This window comes from Halictus rubicundus, chromosome 8, assembly GCF_050948215.1.
Source record: "Halictus rubicundus isolate RS-2024b chromosome 8, iyHalRubi1_principal, whole genome shotgun sequence".
In the NCBI taxonomy this organism is placed as follows: Eukaryota; Metazoa; Arthropoda; class Insecta; order Hymenoptera; family Halictidae; genus Halictus; species Halictus rubicundus.
In genome coordinates, this window is record NC_135156.1 from 17,453,121 (window position 1) to 17,473,160 (window position 20,040).

Consider the following 20,040-nt stretch of genomic DNA (forward strand, 5'->3'; position numbering starts at 1 on the left):
AAAATATGAAACGCTGATGTAACGTTCAAATCATGTATTTGTCCATAGATGTGTGTAACACTCGAGGATCTCGGTTTTTTTTTTATTTACACGCTAGGTTAACGAATCCATAAATACATACATCCTATCCTGTCATGTAAACTCGATGTGGATATACATAGCGTCGCGCGACTTTCGTGGCGAATACAAAACATAAAAATATACACAATGTACAGTTGTAGACAGAGATGTTGCCAAGGACAGAGAAGTTACAACAACAAAAAATATACATGTATATATATATAAATATATATGTATATACATATATATATGTATATGTATACATATCTGTAGATATACCTGTGTTTCTATACACATGTATGTGTAGGCATTGTCCGTTGAACTTCAAGCGAAACACGACTTTGGCAGGAGCATAACGCGCGACGACAAAATATCCTAATTGAAGCTGCCCGATTTTAATTATTTTATCGATTCATTCGTTTAATAATCATACAATAATACGGCTTTCAATGAGCACATAACGTTAAAAGGAACTTAAATAATTCCCCTATGTCGAAGGTCCAAATGATCAAACGATATCGCTGGCTACCAAATAAACTTCTTAGAAAATTCTGATTCATTTATCATTGATTTTCGAAAAATCATTCGACATTACCAGTACACAACGTATTAAAAACTTCCCTCGGACTTGTTGGAACGCGACTAGACGTATCGCCATTGTGCTGGTGATTCGTTTGAACTTTTAAGTTGAACGGACAATGCGTGAGCTTGTGTATAAGATCGTATATTACCGGACAGGGCGAATCAACGTGTTTGTACAAATGTTACGTTCGTTCTCTGCACCGGTAGTGTGTGATCGCCCGAGACGCTACCTAATTAATTGGCCCCTCCTGACAATATTACAGGTATCGTTACCTTGTCCGATGGAAATTCCATAAAAATGTTCTGCCCCCACTACGAAACCCAAACATCGACCTACCAAGTGGGCGAAAGAGCAGTCCACGAGGTTTCTGATTCGCTAGACGACGAGAACGCGGTACACAACGGAGTACGCACTTGGTAACTTACCGTTAATAAAATATTACAACGTTTGCACTTTGTTCTCGAAGACACGTGTTCAATCTGCAACCACAGACGCGACGAGAGTTCCAATAAAGAACCAACACCGTGCAAAAAAAGCATCTTTCGCTCCCATCTTGAAATTTCTGTTAGCTCGTAAAAGTATCGTAATTATATTCGTTAAATTGAAAAGTAAAAATTAAAAAAGAATGTTGAAAGAAAGCGTTATCGCATCCTCTCCCCGCGTCTGTGTGTTACGGATTGATATTCCCATATTACGCATACATTTCTCTTTTCTTTTTTTATGTACACAGAGTCAGGTATCACCGATTTAACTAAAAAAAGAATTCGCTCGAGAGAATATCCAAGAGCACTCCAGGGCTTAACTCAGTTCGAAGCCTGCGCCAGCTTGTATAGCGTACAAAAGTTTCTCGCGTAGAGTCTTCTCGTCCGGAAACTCTGGGAGCTTCAGCAAATTCATACAGGTACTGGAAGTCGGCAAATGATCTACACTGCCGGCTTGTTGAATGCAAAATGGCGGGTCGAGTTCCTGAAATGTTCACAACAATTCTATCAGGAACGAAACAATAAGAAGTGTGATTTCAATGAAACAATACAATCCGACTGTAAACCGGAGTTGGGCATTATTCGAATAATGAGTAACATTCGATAACAGTCGTTATTCGAAATAATGTTTGTCCAACTCCGCTGTAAACGAATAATAATAACAATGGTGAAAGGCATTAGCAAACGGGCATACTTTGAATCCAAGTAGAGGTGGTCGGCTACAGCTGGTAACGAACTTGAGCAACAACCTCTTCTGTTGGTCGTTGAACTCGTTGACGACCTTCCAGAATACAGCGATGGTAGGATGATCAGGGGCGTAGCCTCCGGTGTAGTTGGTGTGCTGCTTCAAGTCGTTCACGTCGACTGGTATCTGGGCGCCGGATATCAGAACTTGCAGCTCCTTGTTGCTGAACATCTGAACCCAGTCCATCGGGACCACGTTGCCGATGCCCTGTTTAAACGCGTAGCATTGCGCGCGAATCTGTTTGTTCAGCTTGTAGTCGGCTATCAGATGAATGTACTCGATGCGGTTGTGATTGGTCACCGGTATATTAGCACCGCTCGGTTTCAGCTCGTCGACACGTCGCTCGCCAAGTTCGTCCGACAGTATCGTGAAGTCCAGGCCGAGATCCGCGACGTCGCCCTTGTAACTCTTCAGATACAACAGGTTCCTGTACATGACGGGATCCAACGAGGCCAAGTGATGGACGTCGACGTCCGACTGACGGCCGACGATCTTCGACAGGAAGAACTCCGCGAACGGAAGCTCTACCAACAGGTTCTCGTACAGAGCCTTGCCGAGTATCCTACCGATGAAATAATAATGCTTTGGGAAATCGTCGACCAACGATTGTACCGTCGGATTCGGGTACAGCATGTTGTCCTTGGTGAGCCTGAAAAAGCCCCGGTTCGGGTCGAAACAGGTTTTCAACAGTTCCGACAGAAACTCCCTGAACAGACCGCCACCGTCTACGCCGGCTTCCTCCAATCCAGCGGAGTTGACCAACTGCACGCGCATTTTCAGCCGCAACTCCGGCTCCTTCTCCGGTGACAACTTTTGGAACGCGTCCTCGTAGAGATAGTTCCTCCGTACCGATATCGTGATCGACGGCCCTTGCAAAAAGTGTGTCATTTCACCTTGTTGCTCGGACTTGTCCCGGTAAATCAACGACTGAAACACTATCACACGGTCGTTGAACGGCACGACGAACGGTATCTCGCGGAGCAGCGTCAACGTTCGAACCTCTCTCGAAGACAATGGTGGCCCCTCCTCCAGGTCCTCTCTGGTGAACACACGCAGCCCTTGGAACGGTACGTATTCCCGCAGCCGGCGTCTATGGAACGTAAAATTCTGCGGCTTGTCGATTGGTATCAGGATATTCGAGGCGAACCAGTGACCTTCCGGACAGAATTGCTGTCTCAAGTCTCTTGTGTACAACTGGCGAAGCAGACCGACGGTCACCTTGAATAGATGCGTCCAGATCTTAGTGTCCTGCTGGCTCTGTATCGAACAGGATGACCCGAGAACCGCGTCCTTGTAGTCGTTTCGCACAGTTGGTTTGCTGTCGGGGAACGCTAGCTCCACCAGACCCAGGCAAACACCTTTTAAGTGGCTCGACAACGCCACGAGCTCCGAAATCGTGAATGGCATTGTCTGCTGTCCGTTTGTGTCCAACGTTTGTTCGCTGGCCGATGTCGTCGTCGTGGACGTTTCAATGAAAAACTCTGTATCGTGTAACGTGGCGATCAGCAAGCTAAACAACGAACAAAACACGACCAGAAGCGGGACGATCTTTTTCGTGTCCTCGCTCGAAAGTCCAAGGCCTCGCGACATGATCTGCAGCAACGGTGTCGCTCCGCCGAACAACGACACTTGGCAAACCGATAACAGAGCGGTCCATAAATTTTTCAGGAATACAGGCTTGAACGCGAGCATGTACAACAATTTATACTTATGTATGGCTAGTTTGTTGGAGATTAGCAAATGATGGCATAGTTGGCACAGTGGTTGCAACACCGTCGGATCTTTCGTTCGATCCACCGCCGACAGTATTTCCTGAACGCGATGCTGCTCGTTCAGCATCTCCAGGCACTGATGTAGAATGTCGGCCTGCTCCTCGTCAATCATGCTAGCGTTCGATTCCCTGTCCGAGTCGTCCGCTTGATCTATGTTCTCCTCAGCGGCCAATGGAACGATCATCGAGCTCATCGCGGCAAGAACTTGCAGGTAGTTGATTAGGACGTCCTTTGATTTGTACGTTGCTGTAACGAAAAAACGTCTCGTCAACCGGACACGCTCTTTCCATTGTACTTTTTCCTTGTCGATGATCCATTTTTGTATACTTACACAAACGATTCGATTCTAACGATAAAATGGAATAGAATAAACTCGTGGTACATTCTATTTGGACTCTATTGATGCAGTCGATCAGCTGATCGTACGGAAATTCTTTGTATTCTGCTAGAGATGGAATAATGAACATTCGAATTGGATCGGACAGTTTTAGCGACAAAACGCTTCTACAGAGTTCCTTTAAGACGAGCTCGGAAAAATCATCCTTTTGATCTAGATAGCTGATCAAGTCCAACGGTCGTTTTATCATGTCCACCAGACACTTTGAGAGCGGAGTCGGAGGGACAGCGCTTGGCTCTAACATAGGTGGAACTTTCTCGTCTATCAGTTTCCTTAATCGATCAAAGTATTTGTGTTTTATCAAATATACAAAGATTATTTCTAAATATTTATAACTGTGTTCTCCTAAAGTCTTTTCTGTATCCTCGCGACTAGTAAATGTTTCTAAAGCCCTTAACGGTATCGCCAGCGAACTGGCTCCATCTATTAGGGCTTCCGAATTGTGTTGCATACACATACGAAGCATCCACCTGTAAAATATTTTGTTAGTACGCGAGCCTACTGTGTTTCTCTTTATTGCATTGTCAATGTTACCTCAATCTCCATAACCATTCGGGGCAATTTACACACTTCTGCTTGATCTCTTGTTCGTGCATTAAAAAATGTTGGAACATCCAGATCAGCCTACCGCTGTCCAAAGTGTAATCGTAAAAGAATAATATCTTTCGAAAATACACTATCAAGTCCTCTAAATTCAAATTTCTACGACCAGTGATTTGTTGCAAATCATCGAATTCTTTTCTCACGATTATCTTCGTGCGCTTTCTGACGATGAAACCGCAAACGAACGCTTGAATTTTCAAGGCTGCATAGTGTCTTCTGCGTTGCTGCTCCCGTTTTAAACGTTCCAATTGGGCATGTTGCAACAGCAGTGACTTTTCCGCTTTATCATCTCTCCTGCTCGCACCGGCTAAATTTTGTTGTGGTTTACGTCTGTAATCTCCTTCGAAACTGTACATCATGTATTTATGTTTCCTCAATAACAAAGCAGGTTTACTCATCTCTAAAACGCATCGCCGGGCCGCTTAATATTTGTCATTGTTGTCATGGGTCAAGTGTAGTAGAAAATGCCCAATATTTTTCCGATTACTTACCATAGAGGAAGACTTACTGTATACGGATACAGTAACGGCTCCATAGTTAACTGCAATTGGAATTTCTTAAGATCATTGCAGTCACAGAACCACCACAGAGCATTCTTACAGAAACGAAACTCGTTTGTCGAAACCTTTACTATTCGTCAGCCCGAAATTTTCGATCTACATACGGACAGTGTTGCACCTTCTATCAATTGATATCTCTGCTCCATACCTCGAGATTATGAAGAAAAAAGAAACGAGAGAGACTGCATGCGAGAATTGGAAACGTCGGAAAGCGCGGCAATATTTGAAACGCACCGTGGTAGAAAACGCTCAACGAATATACACAATTCCATAAACTGAATGTCATTAAAAATTTTATTCTTATCGTGTCATGTACGCAACTAAATGTTTTCGTATATTTAACATGAGTTTCATATCCCTTTAAAACGGATATTAAGAAATTTAAACAATGAAACGCAAACACTGCTACATTAAATATGCACTTCTCAAGCTGTATTCATGGTGCAGAAACTTGCACATTCATGCGCACTAAGTTTCGAAGCTACATCACAGACGAGGTATTGGATAGACCTATCATCCAATGTATTTTTGTGGCCCACTTTTTTGGGGTCACGTAACCCCATTACCATTTTCCGTGTCACATCTTGTATTATCAATTGGAACTAAAATTTGCTGACAGCATCCTCAGTGGTAGGAATTAAAGTTAAAAATAGCTATATATAGTCACTGCAGGCTCGCGAATACGAGAAAATAAACGAATAATTATAAAAACCTCTGATTTTTTGAACTGTCGATATTGCAGAACATGTGACATGAAGTCCCATAAGATGATAGGTCTATCCTTATACCTCGTCTGTGGCTACATTGACGAAGGGATCTACTTACGGACGCATGCGTCCTAGAAATTGGTCACCGATAGACGCCCGAGCTTTACCTTTGTAAAAATACTCTATGATCGTTCGACAATGGTGGCGCTTATGGTCATACGATGGACCTTTTATTGGTCCATTTTACACCAGTTGAATGTGTATTTGTTTAAAATAAGCCTGAGCCAAAGTCCTTGATAACTCTGCTCGTCCTTGTAAACGAAACGAACTACGAAATACTACTGCTTTCAAATGACACGGTGAAAGACAAATGCACCTTTATTCTTCCTCAATAAATCATTCAATGAACGTATATAAAAAAGCAAGTATTCATGACTTGAACTTTTAAAGGCCTGCTTTTTGCAGTGCATGTCCCAGCATGTAAATATAGGTGTACACACGCACATTGATTGGAGTATCTGTATATATAAGCGCAAACGATCGCGTGAATTCGAATTGTTCTCAGAGTTTCCCGTCTATGCTGCGCGCTTTTCCATTGATCATCAACCATAAAATAGTGTCTGCTGATCAATTTTGGCGTTTTCTGCTGAATTCCTAACAGAAGTCTGCTAAATCGAATTAACGATGGTGATTGCATTTAATTAAGTTTAAATTTCTTTTAGTCCCACAGAACAACAAGTTAAAGTGTTACTATGTATCTAGTTCTGGCTTAGTACAGTTTTCTTAAGAAAAACAATCCTTTGTGTGGTTTACGTTATCAAGGTTTGTTATGCTACTAACAGAATACGTAAATTTCTAATTTTCTGTTTTCAGGGTAACGAAAGTTCATTGCCTATGGAATTATGTTCAAATTGTGAGTCAATATCAGATATTACATTCGCTACGCACAAAGTAACCTACTTTTATTTGCACAAGCTTTTACATTCGTATAATTTACACCTTTCGTTCTATAGTTGTTTCGAACATATCGCAAAAATATTTTTTATAATTTCAAATAAGTTGTTATCGTGATGTGCAACTTCAAAAATCTCTTTCCCTTTTTTAATTCATGCACCGCTTCTAATTTATTTTTATCACTAACTAAACATAGCACTCATAAAGTTTCTGTCCCTGTATCTGCTTGTTCTTTACTGTATAGTGCTACAGTTACATACATATATACATACACACGTAGAGAGATCATATTAATACCAGTTTAGAAACAAGCATTAGTTAAGCTATATCATTGAAATAATTCTTTTTATTAATACCAAATTAATTAATGTCCCAGTTGATGTCGATGAAATTAGAAGATTGGGAAAACGGTTTAGGAAGTTAGATTTAGATAACAGTGGTGCCTTGAGCATCGATGAATTCATGTCGTTGCCAGAATTGCAACAAAATCCTTTGGTTCAGCGTGTCATCGACATATTTGACGCAGATGGTAATGGAGAAGTGGATTTTAAAGAATTTATCCATGGTGTTTCTCAATTCAGTGTCAAGGTACATAAAATATACTTTTTAAAAATCTTTGTAAAAACATTATATTGAAATAGAGTATTTTGTTTTACAGGGTGATAAAGAGAGCAAATTAAAATTTGCTTTTAGAATTTATGATATGGATAACGACGGTTTCATAAGCAATGGAGAATTATACCAAGTATTGAAAATGATGGTAGGAAATAATTTAAAAGACACACAACTTCAACAAATAGTTGATAAAACAATATTGTTTGCTGACAAAGACGAAGATGGTAAAATCAGTTTTGAAGAATTCTGTTCTGTAAGTATTAACAGATCGGGTGATTAAAACTAAAATAATTGCATAATATATTTGTAATGTTATAATTCCAGATTGTTGGTAATACAGATATTCACAAGAAGATGGTGGTTGATGTTTAAATAATCAAAATCTGTAAAAAAAAAAGAATATTAGATATCAATATATGGTAACATCAATTTGACTTTATAAATTCATTACTAATAACAAATTTTATTGGATAGTTGTAAGTAACAAAGCTCTGTGTAGGTTGAAATCATGACCACTACCAAGTCTTCGGTCAAGCCAATTTATATATATATATAAGTTTATCACTGTTAAAGTTTTATTTATAATGCAACGTATATTAGAATTAATTCACCGCCGACTTTCTAATATCGAGCACACCTGCTATTCCGTGTAACTTGAACGTTACGCATCAGCGCACCTTATGTTAAAGTATATATAAATATATATGTATATATATATATATTTCTATAGATGTAAATATATGTATATATATATTTATTTTTTTTAGTTTACATTATAATTTTGTTATTATTTGTTTAATTTATAATTTCATTTAATTAATATATATATATATATAAAGATCTTCGAGTTGTTTTAGAAAAATTATGGAAGTGCAGTCGTATAAGCGTAAGTCATTAGTTGAGATATTCTTTTTATAAACGTTATGTTTTACATACGGCACATCTTTTAATAATTATTGTACAGTATTCTCGACTAATGTGCAATACTTTTAAGAAGAGCATTACATTTTTTGCTGTGTTCTTTTAGTTTTCTAATGAAATGCTATTAGAATAATATAAATGGGAGCATCCTATTTATATTATAATATACACGATCCATTATGTTAAATGTTATATGTAATACAATGAATCTCCAGAAAGCTTCCAACTCATTTCAGAAGAAGTATTGTACCATATATTGTTTCGTATTTAATTACTACTAGTTGTGCATTTGAAAGAGACACATGTTATTTGATTAATTACTGTTAATATTGGAGACGTATTTCTTGGTAGAACAATGTTGGACCTTGTCATAAAAAGTCTGTTTTTACTACAATCATGAATAAGACTGAAACACAAATGGTATTTTTGTAACTTTCAAATGCATAATTACATCCGTACAATTATATTTATTCCTTGTATGATTATTAAGAAGATAACATATTATAATATTTAAGGATTTATGCGTGTCGTTTTACTCCATTAATATGATTGTTTATACATGTACATGTTACCGAATCTTAATGTCCAATCAAAGTTCAAAATTACAAGCTCTGTTGAAATAAATTTATGCAACATTTATGAAATCTGATATTTACGAATTTAAAGTAGTATCTTATTTTCCTGACCTTTTAAAATTACAAAAAACGAAATTCGTTGCAGCAACAATTAAATTACAATTCAATTGCAATGATTGATAATCGAATATTCTGCTGTAATTATACTGAATCGTTAACTACACTAAACATTACCCAACTCTTAAATATCCCATAATCGATTGAGTCATTTATTTTGATAACATAAATTACTTTTTCAAGTGCGCTCTAATAATAATATTTTAAATTACAACGGTTGACCAGTTTGTAATCGTTCTATAATAAACTGTGCGTGTCAGGCATTATCAATACCACTACGTGAGCGTAGAAACTGAAGTTGTCGTGTTCTTTCGATTCGTATAACATTACCGAAAATGCATGACCGTTGTTTGTCTCGTTCAACGTAACAGATATACAATTCAAAAATACAAATTTAACGTTCGGTGTCCACGGACGCACGCGAAACATTTCTAGGAAGAAGATATAAACAGAAATAGTTTTTCAGCGACGTAAATTCGATTTTGTAGGTCAACATGTATTCGGTAGTTTGACGTACATAATGAAACAGAGACGAGCCGTGGAAGATAGATTCGAGGCAAAGGTAAATCAAAATGGTTCGTTATTCGATTCGGTATAAACGAAAGATCATTTAAAGCAACATGTAACGCAATCGAGTTTTGCGAAAGCTAACCCAAACGCTGTCACGATGACATGTTTTTCGGATATGATTGGTAGCCCTGCTCTCCATTCCCCCATCCTTTCATTGTTGCTGTGCCAGTACCCGGTGTGTTTGCGTTTTTCGTTGTTTCTGCTGTAGAAAGTTTCACTGCCAATAACTTTTAGGATTTTACCGGAAAAAGTGTCGACGAAAATTCTTTGGCGAACGAAAGAGGCAGAGCGCGGGGGTAGCAGGCGGAGAACATGGAAAATTTGGAGGAGGTGTTGCAGGCGCTCGACGAGTTTCAGAAAATGCGCCCGAGCGAGATACCTCGAGAGTTAGAGGACTATTTGGGTTGGGTCGCGAAAACCGGCGACCCCGTTTATCAGTGGCCGCTGATCAAAACATTGTTCCGGGAGAAGCTTACCCGCGTGATGACCGACTTTTACGAGAGCTGTCCGACCCTGGAGCTAGCGCCTTGTCCGAACGTCGAACATTTCAACTATGACACTATGAAAAGCAATCTTTTGGAACGTTTAGAGTCCTTCGCGAACGCGCCGTTTACCGTTCAACGAATCTGCGAGCTCCTTACAGCACCGCGCAAAGAATACAACAGGGTTGACAAATTCATGCGAGCCATAGAGAAGAATATTTTGGTTGTCTCCACTAGAGAACCAGGCTCGATCGCTAGGAGAAACGAGAACGGAGACGGTATGGTAAACGGATCTGTGGACGAAGATACTTCAGGTACGCAACCCCCACAGGACGTAGAAATGGAATATTGGGAAAAGGACTGTCCCTCTACCGTAACCATTAACGTATACAGCGTCGACAACGAAGCACCCATGTTACAAACTGTTGTACCAACCAGCACTGTCACAAAAACTGTATTCGGTGCGGAAGAAGTTTCTCAGGAGAAAGCCGATTCTATTTCCTCTAAAGCAGATGTTACAGCGTCTAATTTTGTAGCAACCACATCTGAATTTTCCGCTGTTTCAAACTTAACGTCCCAGTCACAGCCTCAAGAGCCACAAATAGGACCAGCTATACAAAATTTGTCATCCATAGTGTCTGAAAATTCTGGAATATCGAACGACGTTCCGGAAGGCATAATGAACGAGGACACCAGTTCTCAACCTAGTTTAGATTTGGAGAATGAAGAAGGAGACGGTACAGAGTCGACGAGAAAATTGCAAACCACTTTCCAACCGAAAGACTTTGGCTCTAGTGAAAATAAATCATCCAAATTTTATTTAGATAACTCTAAAGTAAATGAGAAAACGAAAATAGGGCCAATACAGGTGCACGTACAAGAAGAAGCAAATAAAACTAACAATGTATCGGTTAAGTCCGACATAGAGTCCAAAGAGCCGTTAAATAATAAAGAGCTAATCAGTCCGGTAGTTGATAATCTTTTACATACTTCCGATATGAATTTCAAAGAAACTGTAAAGTCTGGTAGCAACACAGATAATATAGAAACAACCGTAGATGCACCTGATACAAATATAGAAGAGAAGGAGACTCCGCCTTTGGATAATACTAACACAGGGGATATGTCTTTAGCAAGCAATTCGAATAAACTTATTGGTAATTTACATTTATCCACTGACGAAGCGACTTCAGTCGAGACCTCATTTGTAAGAACACCAGAAGAAGATTCGTCTGTAGACACAGAGAATGCAAAAGATCAAAATAGAAAAGTAGAATTAATCGAAGAATTAAAACCCGTTGTGGAAGAGTCGTGTTCTAAAGAAGACACAAAGGAAGATTTTAGTGAGAACCAGAGAGAAGACCAAGAAGAGAAAGAGACTTTGACCATAACAGAAGCTATAGAAGATGAATCCAGAGTAATTAAATCTATAGTACCTGAACCAATTCCTATCATAGAAGAACCAAAAGATCCAGAACCAGTTGCTATCAAAGAGGAAGATTCTACTCCCATCGTGGAACTGTTAGAAGAACCCATGGATCAAAATACCGCAAGTGTGTGCCAATCCGAATGTAAAGAGAAAATGTCCATTGAAAGCAGCGATATAATGGAATTGCAAGATAATAATATAGGTACTGTTGTGTCTAAAGTAGAAGACAGTGACACGATAATGGAAACTGTTACAAATAAAAAAGAGCAAGACACAACAGAAATGATGGATGTAGACGATGAAGAAACATCTTCGATGTTCCAACAAGAAGACGAACCAATGGAACAAGAAACAACTCATTCGTCGCAAAGTTAATAACATTTAAGATGATGGTCTAATTGATTTAATCCTCGATTTGGACTTTACCAGAACAATATGAAACGCACGGGATATGTAAAATGAAACTTATCCACACAAGAAAATTCTTATCGTAATAATTGAAGTGTAATTTGTACGAATACCAGTGCACAATTCGAGGTGTAAAACACATGAGAAAATACTAAAACAGGTTACAGAATACAATTATGTATCGTTTACTGCTTCGTTGACTATTCTAATCGCAATTCAAATATCTGGTAAACTTTGGTATTTACTTGTACAGAGACTTGTGCGTATGAATTTCTAAGCTCCTGTAGAAAGCAAAGAACTACCTATTCTCAAGATGTTATACTATTAACGACCAGTTGTAACTACGATTTGAGTTTCTGCTCAGATCGGATTGTAAAAAGTTTCATCATAAATTTATACAGATAAAGTTTCTATTTAGGGTATGGCTGTGCTTGTGACTGGAGCATAAGAAATTCTAATGTGGCTCCTAACAAATGTGACGTGTGATAGCTATGTGAACAAAGAGCATTTGAAATATGCATTCTGGTGTTTTAAAGTACATTTTATCGACAAACGATCTAATTTATATATGTATGATCATGGTTTGGACCACATTCTAAATTCAGATTTTCAGTAATTAGCTGGCAAATGTTTTATACAGATATTTCGAAATTCGATGAAACAATTGGTGAATTAATCTATGATTAGAAAAGAGATATGCCAAGTTTTAAGACTTCACAACTCGATAGGCACAGTTTTTCCCAGAGATGACTGAAGATTAAAAATGTTCCAATTATAATAAGCATAAGCGATATTGAAGGACTGATTTCATTTTATGATTCAAGATGTAATTGATTAACGAATGTCCTTGTTACACATATTCCTATATAGAAAAATATTAAATAGAGCAAGAATAAAAAGTACCAATCGTTTTTCCATGTTAGAAAAATGGATTTTATTGCTCTCTTTATTCCTTGCTGTATTTTGTAATAGAAGATTAATAGATAAATACTTATTGGATAACAAGGGTATCGTAAATGTCCTTTTACTCCTTGAAAAGAAAAATGTATTCTTCGGTGACATAATTAATTGAAATAATAATTTAATTGAAACGATTTACTTGATTAATCATGTGTTACATGGAATATTTTTACTTGTACACGGGTTTCGAAGTAGATTATTCTGATGTAATTGTAGTAATGGGATATTAATTTAAAGATAATATAGATGGACAATATAAGATACATTGATAGTTTAAAATAGCAGTGTACATTATTTTATAGGAAAATATATTAAAAATTATTACCAAAGTGGAATTATTTATAATACCTGCCTTATACCTTAGATCAGAAGTGATATGTATGTACATGTGGATATATATTATATATACATATGTATATACATATACATATACGTGTGTACATACATGTATACAGGGCTTTAGCAAATTTGATATTAACACAAGTTACAATCTGTTAATAAATGCTTCACGCCTTATACAAATGATTTTAGCACATTAAATAATTGCACACTAAACATATATTTCATTCCTACCTTCGAATTCACCCTTTATCGTCAAGTTTATACTTCCTGTAGATGAGAAAAGGAAAGAAGTAAATGACAGAATGATAAAGTCAGTAATTGTAAGTGTTATTTAAGTACACACCTTTTTCGTATTATTTAAAAACATTCTTAACACTCGACATGTGGTATAAAGGAATCATCAATAATTAAGACGTAATTCATAGATTACAGAATAAGATAATGTATTTCAAAAATTAAATTAATAAATCTACTAATTATTTATTACAAGTCTGATGTGATTTTCAATGTCCTTTGTTAACAGTTTTGATCCAATTCCTGCCAGATTTTACTCAACTCCTAACACGTTCAATACCCATATGTAAAATTTATGCGAAAGTCTGATGTTGAACCAATTTATGAAAATAGCCATTATCAATATTCATCAGTTCTTTGTACGTTCCTGTCTCTGCTACCTGACCTTGGTTTATAACTACAATCTTATCAGCATTTTTTATCGTACTAAGTCTATGGGCTATTGTTAATACAGTTCGCCCTTTAATAGCATTTTTTAAAGCTTCTTGTACATAATGTTCACTTTCAGCATCTAATGCGCTCGTTGCTTCATCCAGAATTAGTATTTTTGGTTGCTAAATAAAGAATTATTTAAACATCGAATTTAGGTCATAATAATAATCACATAATCAATAATATCAATAAATCAGTTTTACCTTCAACAGTGCTCTAGCAATAGCAACTCTTTGTCTTTGTCCACCGCTGAGCGTAGCACCTTTTTCTCCGATCGTAGTGTCCAATCCATCTGCCATATCTTTTGTAAATTGTAGAACGTATGCATCTCTTGCAGCATTTTCGACTTCCGATTCGTAATTCGTTGAATCTTCTACTCCGTACAATATATTTTCTCTTATTGTACCGCTAAATAGGATTGGCTCCTGAGAAACAATACTCATTTGTGACTTCACCCACATGGGATCGAGAGATCTGAGATCATGACCATCTAAAAGTATACGTCCCGAGTCTGGGTCGTAAAGCCTCAATAAAAGCGAAGCTATCGTAGATTTCCCAGAACCCGAAGAACCGACAACAGCTACTACTGTAGATTTCTGAATCGTTAAATTGAAATTGTTTAGAACACGTTCGTTCTTTCTCGTAGGATAAGCGAAATTAAGATTTCGGAATTCAATATCACCTGACAAATCCCTCTCTAAGATTTTACCACCTTGAATAGGTATTTCTGGATGTCTTTGTATCAATTCAGAGATACGTGTATTCGCACCTAGTGCTTTATTTAATTCAACGTAAAATGAGGATAATCCATTCAATGATATTCCTACGTACGCAGTGTACAGTAAGAAAGAACTTAAGCTTCCGACAGTAATAGTAGAATTAGAGATCATAACTCCGCTGTAATACAATACAGAGAGAATGATCGCATTTCCGGTAAAACCGGTCAATCCAAAAAATATTCCTCTGAGCAAACTTTCTTTATAACATACTCTGAGTATATTTTCTAACTGGGAATTGTAACGTTTGATTTCAGTCGTCTCTTTGGCAAAACATTTGACCGTCCTTATGTTGGAAATTTTTTCCTCGGTTATCGTGTTCAATGTGGCTACGTTATTTTGTATATCTTTAGAAATCTTTTTTAAATGACGACCATAGATTATGGCTACACCAGCAATCGGTGGTACTATGCTTAAACCGACGCCAGCCAATGTAGGTGAAACGTAGAACATCATGGACATTCCACTAATAGTCATTATGGCAGAACGTAGTCCATTCGATATGTTAGTAGTTAGAGCATAGCTAACGAGTTGGGTGTCTCCTAGAACGAACAGATTGATAATAAGTCAATGTTTTATTTATTTTCTCTTGTTTTAGAAACCAAAAGAACCTACCGGACAATCTGCCAACTAGCTCTCCTGTACTACGCTTATCGAACATTGCTGTTTCTTGACGTAATATTGCACTGTACAATTCTCTTTTTAAAGATTGAGCGACCCTATGCCCTGTCGTAGACATCAGATACACTCTAATAAAGTTACATATAGCTCCGACAACAAATACACCGAAAAGTATAATACATAATTGATTCAGATTTTTCCTCATGCCCTCTGTGTCTTTAGTGTAGATTATATCAATTAGTTTTCCTAAGCAGAACGGCACTGCCATTGTGACAGCAGATGAGACTAATAAAAATGTAATGGCACCAACCAATCGCCATTTCTCAGGTGCAGCTAACATCATTAGATTTTTTAGTTCCGACACTTTCTTTGGTTTCACCGTGCTACGACCGGTCGATTTTAAAACATTTATCTGTACGGTGTTGTTGCTGTGATATCTTAACGTTGAAAATATACATGTTTTCCCCTTACTTCGATTCGACAGCGTTAAGGGCGTGTAAAATATCTGTCTATGTTTAATCGTCGAACTACGATATTCTAAACGCTGACATAGAATACCTTTCATAAACAATCGCCTAAGCAGAATCATTTCTAACACTAACACAAAAGAAGTAATTCTCAAAATGAAAAGTCATTACAGGGGGTACAGTATTTCATCATCAACTGGAAGAGGTTGTCGGCCTAACCTCACACATGAAAGTTAAACCTCTCTAACCTTTCTTAGATGGGAGTTGTAACTGAAATGCATATTCATACGCTTCGACAGACTTTGCAAATAATTATTAATTATTCGTTCTATCGTCATAGTTGCGTAATTTTGCTTTTAACTGCATGAAAATCTATTCTTTCCAAGGTTCGTACAGCAAGTTCTAATGTAATGGCGGAAATATTTGAATAGAAATTTTGCGGTTTAAGTAGAACTTCTAATTTTTGATCGTCTCATCTCTTTGCATGATACGGCTGTAAAGAATAGAGTATTTATTTACTTTTTTTATTCTTACGATTTTTTTTAATCAACGTTATACGTGTTATGAATTGTTTATTATGATGTGTTTACATTTGGAAATATTTATGGCACCATCTACGGCAAAGTGCACAATCTTCTAGCCGTTTCACGAGAATGTCGCTAGATGGTGCATAATGTTACTGACAATCGATAATTTCGCATTGCACACGAGGTGTTCAATGAACATGAAAGTGTTGTAATTTAAAAACAAGACTATTGCTTTTGGAATTATAATCTACGTAACAATGGATATATCATTATATACTACTGTTATCAGCCTATATTTTACATTTTACAAGTATTATATAATGAATTAAACACTTGAAGTTTAAGGATGTAAAAGGTTAAAGGTCAGGCAGAAAGTAAATTATTTTAGAAAATCTAGTTGCTTCAAATAAGTCTGATGGAATTTTTTTATCTCGTTTATTTGGGTACATAGACAACTTATTCGCAATGACCTTGTATTTAATCAAGTTTTACACGCTTGCGAAATGCAAATTCGAAGGACATAGAAGAAATTAATCTCCATTGATAAATGTTCCATCATTCATATTTAATATTCAATGATCGTAGACATGTTGTACATTATTTACGCGATCACGAATCATTTAAATTCTTTTAATATTTTATGCTACAGTCGTTTTGTTGACCAAGTTGTTTGTCGACACGGTTGCAAAATATCAATTCGCAGATGTCCGCAACTTTTTCCATCGAAAATACGAGCGACGATACAAATATTTTATGTAGTCGAGAATAACACAGTTAGAACATTTGAATTTTCGCACGCAAATATTGTTTGCTCATCGTGGTTCAAATTCCACAGATTACATGAAATTCTTTCATAGATAAAAGGCACTATGTTTCGTTTGCTGCTCAACAAAAATGATCAAATGATGTAATTGTTCTCAGATACTCATTGGTCGTTGATGCAGAATTTACGATCCTTTGTAAAATACAGTAGATTAAGTAGCGGAAGAAATTTAGAGAATTTGTGAATATTTCGTTCGTGCGATGAACCTGTTATGATAAACTGTCGAAAATAACTGTATGTATGAAAGAGACGCGATAACGTATGAGTAATTAAATTTCATGGTCAAGAAGATAATAGATAAAGATTTTTTGATCGTACGACATCGAAGATCTCGAGAACAGAGGAAAGGAAAAAGTAGGATACGTTGCTAAGGCTGCCATGTTCTCGCCCCACCGTTTCATTCGAACGAATCTGCATTTCATAAGGAGTGCAGCGAGCATCGAAACCGCTAGTAACAGTGCTACATTCTCGCGAATATTATCGCCAAAAGTTCGGCTGGCTCACGATCAGACCGCACACTCATTCGTAAGGACATTTTGTGCTTCATCCGTAACAATGGCTAAAATAAAGGTGAGCGGTTGGCTAGTAATGCTATGTCACTGACACTTGTGAATCTATATATATCTGCACACACACATATAACTATATATACATGTACATAATACATTTATATCGCCATAAATTTCAATTTCGGTCGAAAGACGAATTGTTTCGACTTTTTTATAAGACAAAATTTCGTATTTTAAGTACTTTCCATAATTTTAAATAAGTTTTCTTTATATTGTTTCCATTATGATATATTTTAGGCTGGACCTGTCGTCGACATCCTGGGAGATGAAATGACTCGAATTATTTGGGATTCTATCAAAGAAAAGCTGATTTTACCATATTTAGACATTGAATTGCATACTTACGACTTAGGCGTAGAGAACCGAGATAAAACCGAAGACGAAGTTACTGTAGCTTGCGCGGAAGCTATTAAGAAGTACAACGTAGGCATCAAGTGTGCTACTATTACACCAGATGAGAAAAGAGTGGAAGAATTCAATTTGAAACAAATGTGGAAAAGTCCTAATGGTACTATTAGAAATATTTTGGGTGGCACGGTTTTCCGTGAGGCGATCATCTGTAAAAACATTCCTCGCTTGGTAACTGGTTGGAGTCAACCGATCATTATCGGTAGGCATGCCCATGCTGATCAGTACAAAGCGACCGATTTCATAGTACCTGGACCAGGCAAACTTGAAATCACATGGACTGGAGACGATGGTAAAAAAATTCAGCACACAGTACATTCTTTCAAGGGACCTGGAATCGCGCAAGCTCAGTATAATACAGACGAGAGCATTCATGCTTTTGCCCACAGCTCTTTCCAGTATGCTCTTTCTAGAGACTATCCTCTGTACCTTTCTACGAAAAATACAATTCTTAAGAAGTATGATGGCAGATTCAAAGACATCTTCGAGGAAGTATATGATAAGGAATACAAAGCGCAATTCGAGGCTAAGAAGATTTGGTATGAACATCGTTTAATCGATGATATGGTAGCGTATGCAATGAAGTCGGAGGGTGGTTTTGTATGGTCTTGCAAGAATTACGACGGAGACGTTCAGTCCGATTCTGTAGCACAGGGATATGGATCCCTGGGTCTGATGACTTCGGTTCTAATTTGCCCAGATGGTCGTACGGTGGAAGCCGAAGCTGCCCATGGTACAGTTACCAGACATTATCGTCAGTACCAACAAGGCAAAGAGACTTCAACCAACCCGATCGCATCGATCTTCGCGTGGACTAAAGGTTTGCTTCACCGTGCGAAATTGGACAACAACGAATCTTTAAAGAAATTTGCAGAAACCTTAGAGGCAGTCTGCATTAATACTATTGAGTCAGGTTTTATGACCAAGGATCTTGCGATTTGTATTAAAGGCATGAACAATGTTACTAGATCCGATTATTTGGAAACATTCGAATTTATGGACAAGTTGGCTGACAACTTGAAGAAGCAGCTCAAGTGACTAAACGGTGATTCTTTTGATATACAATCAAAGTATTAAAGATATATGAAAGAAACGACACGGATTAATGGTTGAGGGAAAAGAGTGTATAAACAACTGGCATAAAACTAGATATGGAATAGTAATATATATATGTATACGTAACAAATCCAGATTAATATATTAAAAATTATCATTGGAAATTTATATTGGAAGAATATACTTTTTTACATTGTGTACATTTGCACTTTTTGTTACTCTTTCGTTATCTGTAATTAAATAATTGTAAATGAAATCAAATATATAATTGTTTATATTTTTTACTCCACATTATGCAGAATAACACCCTACCAGTGATTCCCCTCATGCTAACAATAATTATTACGTGCCGCGCGACAAACCGAGGATTCTACAATTTTAATTTTTAAAAAACAAAAAATGATTATAAGTTTCAAGAAAGACACATTCCGTAAAACAAAATAATTAATTAATTTTATATAATTTTTCCGGATATATTGTCAGATTTCATAATTATTATTACTCGAATTACCTTGCAATTTTATGCAAAATTAAAAATAAGGATAGTACTTCGGGCTCGACAAAATAATGAACAAACCGTTGGGTGCTCATTTATATAAAAACATATTATTTGTTTAACGCTCGGTCGATATCAAAAGACCATAGAGGCGTAGAGCTACATTCTATCGAGATATTTTATCTTATCATAAGAGAACACTAAAAAAAAATGAACAAGAAGCATATGGAAAGATCATACTATTTTTGTGTTTCCATAATAAGTATCACTTGTCGTTAGCACAAGATTC

At 37.1% G+C, this 20,040-nt stretch overlaps 5 protein-coding genes across 6 annotated transcripts; 3 read left to right on the forward strand and 2 right to left on the reverse strand.

The window, feature by feature from the left end:
* Positions 1-19: 19 nt before the first annotated feature.
* LOC143356569 (ubiquitin-protein ligase E3C) lies at positions 20-5,612 on the reverse strand. Of its 2 annotated transcripts, XM_076792374.1 has the most exons (6): positions 5,243-5,612; positions 5,134-5,183; positions 4,574-5,042; positions 3,974-4,509; positions 1,820-3,888; positions 20-1,609 (listed from the first exon to the last, which is right to left on the reverse strand). In XM_076792374.1, exons 3-6 carry the CDS (start codon positions 5,038-5,040, stop codon positions 1,442-1,444), a joined length of 3,240 nt encoding a protein of 1,079 aa, XP_076648489.1. In that variant the 5' UTR covers positions 5,041-5,042; positions 5,134-5,183; positions 5,243-5,612; the 3' UTR covers positions 20-1,441. The 2 variants fall into 2 exon arrangements, with proteins under 2 accessions (XP_076648489.1, XP_076648488.1); XM_076792373.1 differs by having other exon boundaries at positions 5,134-5,612.
* Positions 5,613-6,447: 835 nt separating this feature from the next.
* Positions 6,448-9,048, forward strand: LOC143356497 (calcineurin subunit B type 2). Its single transcript, XM_076792234.1, has 5 exons — positions 6,448-6,596; positions 6,783-6,822; positions 7,240-7,451; positions 7,522-7,731; positions 7,803-9,048. The coding sequence occupies exons 1-5, from the start codon at positions 6,594-6,596 to the stop codon at positions 7,848-7,850; spliced, it is 513 nt and encodes a 170-aa protein (XP_076648349.1). The 5' UTR covers positions 6,448-6,593; the 3' UTR covers positions 7,851-9,048.
* Positions 9,049-9,164: 116 nt separating this feature from the next.
* Positions 9,165-13,269, forward strand: LOC143356489 (uncharacterized). Its single transcript, XM_076792220.1, has 2 exons — positions 9,165-9,653; positions 9,896-13,269. Exon 2 carries the CDS (start codon positions 9,974-9,976, stop codon positions 11,945-11,947), a length of 1,974 nt encoding a protein of 657 aa, XP_076648335.1. The 5' UTR covers positions 9,165-9,653; positions 9,896-9,973; the 3' UTR covers positions 11,948-13,269.
* A 435-nt stretch (positions 13,270-13,704) lies between these two features.
* On the reverse strand, positions 13,705-16,422 carry LOC143356490 (ATP-binding cassette sub-family B member 10, mitochondrial). The gene is made up of 3 exons (XM_076792221.1): positions 15,400-16,422; positions 14,212-15,326; positions 13,705-14,130 (listed from the first exon to the last, which is right to left on the reverse strand). The coding sequence occupies exons 1-3, from the start codon at positions 15,992-15,994 to the stop codon at positions 13,870-13,872; spliced, it is 1,971 nt and encodes a 656-aa protein (XP_076648336.1). The 5' UTR covers positions 15,995-16,422; the 3' UTR covers positions 13,705-13,869.
* Positions 16,423-17,191: 769 nt separating this feature from the next.
* On the forward strand, positions 17,192-19,544 carry Idh (isocitrate dehydrogenase [NADP] cytoplasmic). Its single transcript, XM_076792226.1, has 2 exons — positions 17,192-17,792; positions 18,029-19,544. Exons 1-2 carry the CDS (start codon positions 17,601-17,603, stop codon positions 19,235-19,237), a joined length of 1,401 nt encoding a protein of 466 aa, XP_076648341.1. The 5' UTR covers positions 17,192-17,600; the 3' UTR covers positions 19,238-19,544.
* The last annotated feature ends 496 nt before the right edge of the window (positions 19,545-20,040 follow it).